Source organism: Coenobita brevimanus, chromosome 89, assembly GCF_032717465.1.
Source record: "Coenobita brevimanus isolate Jiangsu-jjx chromosome 89, ASM3271746v2, whole genome shotgun sequence".
NCBI classification, from domain to species: domain Eukaryota; kingdom Metazoa; phylum Arthropoda; class Malacostraca; order Decapoda; family Coenobitidae; genus Coenobita; species Coenobita brevimanus.
In genome coordinates, this window is record NC_137042.1 from 29,524,279 (window position 1) to 29,532,380 (window position 8,102).

General features: G+C 46.5%; 1 protein-coding gene across 1 annotated transcript in view; it reads left to right on the forward strand.

Annotated features, from left to right (window-relative positions):
* LOC145411360 (ras-related protein Rap-2a-like) overlaps nucleotides 1-7,709 on the forward strand; it is a 77,973-nt gene extending 70,264 nt beyond the window's left edge. The window contains exons 5-6 of the mRNA XM_080281385.1: nucleotides 1,002-1,199; nucleotides 7,573-7,709. Coding sequence (XP_080137511.1) covers nucleotides 1,002-1,199; nucleotides 7,573-7,689 — 315 coding nt within the window. The 3' untranslated portion in view covers nucleotides 7,690-7,709. The remainder of the gene's footprint in view (nucleotides 1-1,001; nucleotides 1,200-7,572) is intronic.
* Nucleotides 7,710-8,102: the final 393 nt, after the last annotated feature.

The window sequence follows — 8,102 nt, forward strand, 5'->3', positions numbered from 1 at the left end:
CTGCCCTGAGTTAATTGGACAGAAGTAGTTTCAGAGTCATTCTCCTCGGAACATCCTCTCGCAATCAACTCACAACTTCCTTCATTTCGTCATTTTTTCCGTCACCCTCCCTCCCTCAGCACAAGATGGGGTCCCGTCTAGTCATTGACCGCTTAATTACCTCAGACTGACGAGTGTGCCAGGACAATGACGGTCCAATATTGCCCTCCACGTTGGTATTTAATTGCTCTCTGTCTCTCCTCCAAATGACTCTTTTTCTCGTGATTCTCCCATTAAGGATATCTTTTCTCTACACACACACACACACACACACACACACACACACACACACACACACACACACACACACACACACCACTTACGTATTTGGACAAAGGCTCTAGCGGTTGGATCGTTAGAGCGTGCGTCTGACAATCCTCCTGACCTGGACTCAACCCAAACTGAAGGCGGACATTTCAGACGATGCAGTAGTGTGTCCTTGCATGTGTTCACTTATTCTGCACCCTGTCAACGTTCCCTCAAGGACATATATAGCTCCTCCCACGTACAAACACAGTCAATCTAGCAACACAGATTTCCTCATGCCCTTCTCATTCTCCAATTCACAGAGCCATTCACAGCCCTACCCATGCCTGAAGACTGGGTGGGGGCGTGTTACTTCTCCCATGAAAGAAAGTGGTGTTCCTCGGCCCTACGGTTTTAGATTCCCTTCAGGACTCGTAAAACAGGTCCTGATTCGCCCTGACGTTGGACACCGCTGCAATTACACTCTGATTAACATTTACCAGATTTTTGTCGAATGAAGTGAAAATCAAAACTTGTCATCGAAGTGTAGGATAAATTTAGGTGACACTACTAACACCTACCCCACCTTACCCTATTCTTCATAACCCTAACTCAATCTAACCCAACCTACCTAACCAAACCAAAACTAAACTAACCCAGCCTAACCTCACCTACTCAGCCCACATCAAACCTAACCTCGTCTAACCCTTGCCCAGATCGTGAGGCTGCGGGGTGCCCAGGTGCCGGTGGTGGTGGTGGGCAACAAGAGCGACCTGGAGTGCCGCCGCGTAGTGCCACAAGCGACGGCACGGGCGCGGGTGGAGCTGGACTGGTGCCATGGGTATACGGAAACTTGCGCCCTCCAGCCTGACTCGGTCCTCTCGCTGTTCAAGAAGGTGCTCCATCAGGGCCAGGTAGGTCTATTTTTATATACCTGTTTATCTACCTGTCTATCTATCTGTCTGTCTGTCTGTCTGTCTGCCGATCAGTCTTCCTGGTTATTCGTCATTACCAAACTATCTATCAGTCACTATCTTTTTCGTCATTATCTATCTACTTATCCATCTTCCATGCTCCCTCTGTCTCTGTCTGTCTGTCTCTCTCTGTTCATGAAGCTGCTACATCAGGGCAAGGTAGGTCTGTTAATCTATCTGTCTATCTACCTACTTGTCTATCTATTTTCAGTCTTCCTATAATTCTAGCTATTCATCTATCTATCTATGATCTCTCTGACTGCTCAAGAAAGCACTAACTCAGGGCCAAGTTAGTATATATCTATCTATCCGTCTATCTATCTAACTCAATCCATCTTTCCATTATGTAGTTATCTTGCTCCTCGTCTATCTATCTCTGACTCGGCCCTATCAATGCTCAAGATGCTTTTAATCTATCAGTTTATCTACCCTCATCTTCGTTTATAAATCTATCTACTTATCAGTCAATCTAAATCTATATCTATGTTCCTGATCGGTTTCTATCGATGTTACTAACTGTTACATCAAGGGGGAGGGTAGCATATTTATCTATCAACATGTCTGTCTATCTGAGCGTCTTAGGGTATGTCTATCTGTCTGTCTACACCAGTGTTAAATAGGAAAGGTGGACATACTTTTTTAGGTGAGGTAATATCTTTGTCTATCTATCTATATCAATCTTTCTATTTATCTATCGGTCAGTAAGTCTATCTTCTATGTCTATTTATTTATCTATTATCTATCTTTAGCTGTCTGTCTGTCTGTTTTCTTTCTATCTATCTCTGTCCGGCCATTCATCAGCATGTCTGTCTGTCTGCCTGATTGTGTGCATCTTTCTCTCATCTATCTTTATCTGTGTCTATCTGCCTATCTATCTTTTTCCATCCTTCAACGTAACTATTTTCCTGTCCTTCAGTAAAGTTTATATATTAGGGTCACACAAGAGAATAACTTCTTTGGTCAACTAGCTCAAGTTCATTCACCTTCACCTGGCCCAGATTTTCGTCCTTTCGCAGCTCATTTCACGTAGCTCATGGCCAGACACAAAATAACGCTTCAGCTTTACATCCTCTCCATAGCACTTCTTCGTGACTAGCATCATATTTCGGTGTTAATCAGTTTTTACAACTCGGCATTCAAATTGGAGAGACGGCAGTTTTAGGTCAAGTTGGGGTAAGAAGAGTCTATGTGATCAGCGTCATTTTAACACATAGACAGCTACTAATCATCACCATCACCATCGTCATCATCATCATCGTCATCATCATCATCACTGTCATCATCATCATCATCAGCTTTACCAAAATTATGAATACTGAACAATATCGTCTCTCGAACCCTAGTCTCTGCGAAGGTGGGCAAGAAGAGCGACCTATGCTAGCCTGAAAATGTTGCTCTCTCTCAGTAGTCAGTCAAGCGTCAGGTTAAGGCGTCCAGCAACAAAATACAAACAGACGGATGGTTGGATCGATAGACAGGGAAGCAAAAAATAGATATAAACAACCTGCCCGAAAGATAGGCAAGTAGATATAATGCTAATAAGTCAAAGAAAAACTAGATAGATACAAATTCAGGTAAGTAAACAGACTGATACAGATAAAATGATAGATAGATACAGATAGATAGACAGATAGACAGACATAGACAGACTGACAAATAGAGACAAACACAAAAAATTACAAATAAACAGACAAGAGAGTACATCAAATATTTTTCCGAAGTACAATAAGACCCTGTAATTCTGTTGCCAATGAGGAGAATCCCCACAAAGGTAAGAAGCCTACCTGTGTTTCCGGGGAGGCTGATTAGTAGGTGAGGGAAGAAGGGGCAGGGGTTGGGGGAAGGGGAAAGAGAGGAGGGGGAGAGGGGGCTGGAGGGAAAGAGGGATGAAGGAAGTGGGGATGTAGAGGGAGGCGAGGGAGAGGCGTGAGGGGTTTGGGATGAGGGGAAGGTATAGGCGGAGAGGGGGAGAAAGTGGGAGTGGAAAGGGGCGGTGGGGTGAGAGAAGTAGGGAGAGTGGGGAGAGGGAGAAGAGAGAAGTGAGGAAGGAAGGGAGAGGAAAAGGAGAGGGGGAAGGGAAAGAGGGGGAGGAGGCGAGCAGAGTGGGAGGGATCATGGGGAGAGATATAAGCCTCTATGGCCGAGATTCCCAACTTTGTGGCTAATTACGTGGTATTATAGGAACTTTGTTGGCAGATAATGGATGGTGTAGGAGATAAGGCACATGATATAAAAGATGCTAGGGAGAAGGAGACATTACCATCGTCCTCGTCGTCGTCATTTTCGTCTTTATTTTTGTCATCATCGTCACAGCCAAGCAAATCCTATGCATCGACATAAATGTGGTGAAAATTAATGCTGAGTAAAAAAAAAATCATCATTATCATCATCATCATCATTATCGCTGTTGTCACTGTCTTCATCGTCACAGTCATCGTCAACCTTATCATCACGTCATCACCTACATCGTCATCCTTTTCACATCGTCACAGTACAGGGAAGGATTAAAATGCTGGGAAAGAAGAAGATGTAAAGAGGAAATATGTAACTAGGAGATGAATACGATAAAAAATAATACAGGAAATACCGAGATAATTCCAACACGATATGGACCGTCTGTTTTTCTTCAGGACAAAATTGACATCCGCGTCTTTCATCGCCATGCTAACCTGATTAACATATTTCACACTAAATATGAAGGATATAGAAGGGGGAATGGAAAGAGTGGGACGGTCTAGGAGCGTTTATGAAAGAGAGGTAGGGGCGAGGGTGAGTGAGAAGCCTAATTTACATAGGGAGGGAGAGGCGCTGAAATGGGTCCTCCCCTTTGCCTGAGTGTAAAGGGAGTCTTCTTTACGTCTGTCACTTGTGCTTCTTAACCCTTTCAACTCGAGGGCCCCAACTGTATATCATTCTTGCTACCCTCCAGACTATTTTGATTCGATTTAGTCTCTCTCGTACTGAACGGGTTAAGGGAGGCTATAATCTGATCTCTCTGGGTCGAAAATGGCTCTCACAGGCTCATTAATATCGTTTGGAGATAGTGAGAATAAACTAAGAAGACGTTATCGGATTAAAGAGATTAAGTAATATACAGAGCTTCAATTTGTCGGAATTTGCTTCGTAAGGGAACTGGAAACGTACAAGCTGTCCAACTGTCACAAATCTATCTATCTATCTGTCTATCTATCTGTCTGCCTATTTATTGCCAGAACCTTAATTTCATAAGGGGTGGCCACAAACAAATCGCCTCCATCTTGATGCATAACTAGAGAGCCATAGACCCATCAGGCAGACCGCATGGGAGTCGATGGGATGCAAAATAACGCAGAGGGCTGGACGACAAGCCTCCTGGAAGCGACCATATCCGAGGCCTGAACACTGTAAACAAAAGCCACAGCATTTCACGGCCCTCTGCCCACAAATTTAGACTCCCACCAAAGCAACTAACACGCTCTCTGCATACGATCTCTTTGGAAGGGTGAAGTGGGGGAGTAGTAGGGGAGTATAAGGGAGGAGAGACAGAGAAAGAAGTGAGGGGGAAAAGGAGGGAACGGAAAGGAGGAACAGAAGGGGATGGGAATGGAGAAAGGAGGAGAAAATGAACGTTAGTGGAAGGAGGAGGGGGAAAGACGAAAGGGAGAGGAGGACAATTGGAGGGGGTAGAAGACTGAAGGGTGAGACAAGAGGGGGGTGGGAGACGAGGGTGAAAGGAAGGGAGGGGGGGGGTGATATAGGCAATAGGACATGAGGGTTGGCTATGGGGAGAGATAGGGAGTGGACTGAGGGTGAGGAGAGGGGACTGACGGAGGCGGGGAGGAGAGGGGAAATCCTACAAACAAGATTAATTAACTTTCACTGAAGGAGGGGCGGTAGGACACGCCTGGATATTACTGCTTCCTCTCCTCCTTCTCCATTTCTTCTCTCCCTCACCTCTCCCCTCTCCATCCCTCCTCTCTAACCCCTCTTCATTTCCTTACCCCTCCTTACTTCATATCTCTTTCCCCTATCCTCTCCATTTCTCTTCCTCCTCCCTTCTCCATTCCTCATCTTCCTTTTCGCTCTGTTGTTCTTTTCCTCCCTTCATTCCTCTTCTTCATTCTCTTCTTCCTCCCTTCTTCATTTCTGTTCTCCATCCTCTCTCCATTCCTCCTCCCCTTCCTTTTTCTACTCCTCTTCTCCCTCCCTTCTCCAGATCTCTTCCGTCTCCCCTATCCATCTCCTTTCCTCCTCCTCTCTCCATCCCCTTTCCTCTTCCCTCTCCTTCCCTTTCCCTCAATCTCTCAACGTACCCTCACTCCTCACTTCCTCGTCCCACTCCGTCTCACCTCCGGACGTGACATGACAAAGCGAACGGAGAAGGGGAAATGAGAGGTGGCACGAACACTAACATCATCTCCCCTCCACTTTACCCACCGAGTTCCCTCTCCTTCTCCCTCAACATTTCCCTCCCTCCTCCCCTACCATACCCTCCCCTCCTCTCCATCCTTCATACCTTCCCGTTTCTCTACCTTTCTTGTACCTCTTCCTTCGGACTCATCATTTCCTCTCTCTTCCCCCTCCCCTCAATACCTTTCTCCCACCCCTCTCTCCCTCATCTTCTCGTCTCTGGATGTGACACGTCAAAGAGAACGGAGACGGGAAAGGAAGGACAGTACTGAGGGGAATATTACATCACCTCTCTCTCTGCCTTTCCATTTCCTCCTCTTCCTTCTTCTTCCCATCCCCTTCCCTCTTCCTTCACTAACTTTGCCCCTTTTTTCCCCTTCAGTCTCCCCCTCCCCTTCCCACTACCCCCACTATTCCTGTCCCTATTCCCCCTTCCTTAACCCTTTCTTCTTCCACTCCCTTCCCCTCTCCCTCTCCCCTCCTTACTCCCCTTTTTCTTCCCCTCCCCTACCCCCTTTCCCACTATCCCTGCCCTAACTCACCCTTACTTATCCCCCTTCGCCTTCCCCATCCCTTCCCCTTACCTCCACCAACCCTCTCCCCCTCTCCCCTCCCCTAACTCCCCTTCTTCTCACCTCGGGATGTGACACGACGAGGGGAATGGAGGGGAAAATCCTGAGGGGGAGAGCCTTTGTTCCCCTTAATTCGAGGCGAGACCGAGGAAGGAGTACCGTACGCTTGTCTGTTAGCGATCAATTCCCTTGAGTCTGGATTACGAGGAAGAAGGAAGGGAGGGAGGGGTGAGAGAGGAGAGCGGGGGAGATGGAGAAGGGAAAGAGAAGGTGTGATATGGGAGAAACGAAGAGAGGGGAGACTGGGAGAGGGAGATGGAAGAGGAAGCTGACAAGGAAGAGGGAGAGAAGGGGAAAAAAGGGAGGAAAGGGAAACTTGGGTTGAGAGAGAGAGAGAGAGAGAGAGAGAGAGATAATAGCTACCGGATGAGTGTACGAGGGGAGAAAAATGACACGGTGAACAAGCTGAGGGGAAAGAGTAATACAAGAAGGAGGAGGAGGGGAGAAAGACAGAGGGAAGAGAAGATGAAAGAAAAATAGAGATAGCCTAAAGAGAATTGGGTGAGGGAGGGAAAACAGATAGGTAGGGAACCTCTCTCTCTCTCTCTCTCTCTCTCTCTCTCTCTCTCTCATTCTTGGATGTAAATGAAGTGTGGCTAATACTGTCCCAAGATTTTTCCTTGTCAATGATGGCTTGTTATTTTCTACTTAATCCTCAGCCTGTCTACTTGTTTATATTTATTAATTTATATATACGTATCTAATCTAAAATTCATCCATGCATTTTTTTATATTTCCATCAATCCATTCATTCACCCATCCCTTTTCTTCTGTTCATCCATCCATCCACATATTCACCCATCCCTTTTCATCCATCCCACCATGCATCCTTACACTGCCTGGCTGCCACTTCAAGGCGTTTTGTCAGGATTCCCCGCCTAAGAGCATTCCACACACCCTTACCCTTGCTCCACTGCATTCCCTCATCCACTTCACTCCATTACATTCCTTCCACCACTTTCTCTGGCACTTTCTTCCTCTCCCCCTTTTCCCCCTCCGCTTTACACACTTCAGCCAGTCAGTCAGTCTACTTACCAACCAACCAACCAACCTACCTACCTACCTACTTCGCTCCATTACACTCCTTCCATCACTTTCTCTGGCACTTTCTTCCTCCTTTCTTTTCCCCCTCCGCTTTACACACTTCAGCCAGTCAGTCAGTCTACCTACCAGCCAACCTACCTACCTACCAACCTATCTATCTACCTACCAACCAATCTATCTACCTACCTGCCTGCCTATCTATCTATCTCCTCCTTCGTCTCTAACCCACCCATCCCTCTCTCCCACAGATCCGCTACAAGCTGAGCCCTGCAGTAGAGAGAAGGAGGAAGTCGCTGCCCACTTACACCCAGAAGCAGAAACAGGAAAAATTCTTCTTCAAACGCCACTCGTGCAATGTGTCCTAGATGGTGAGAGGAGGAGAACAGGAAGAGGAATAATTTGAGGAAACGGGAGAAAGAAAATAGTACGAAGAATGAGGATGAGTGCGAGAGAGAAAAAAAAAAAACAGTGGAATGGATTTAAGCATGAGAGGACTTGAAGGAAGAGGAGGAGGTTGAGAAGCAGGAAGGTAAGGAAGAATCTGAGGAGGAGGAGGAGGAAGAAGAATAAGGGGAGTAGGAGGAAACAAAGAAGGCTGAGAAGAGGGAGGAAGAACTTGACGAGGAGGAGGAGAAGAAGAAGAGGAAGAATGAGGAGACTAAGATGAAACAGAACTCTTGTAATTATGTCCCAGGCGGTCTTCCTCCTCACTGCTCCTGTGAGGATGAAAAGAAGAGGAAGAAAGAGGAGAGGAAGAGAAAGAGGAAGACGGAGGAGA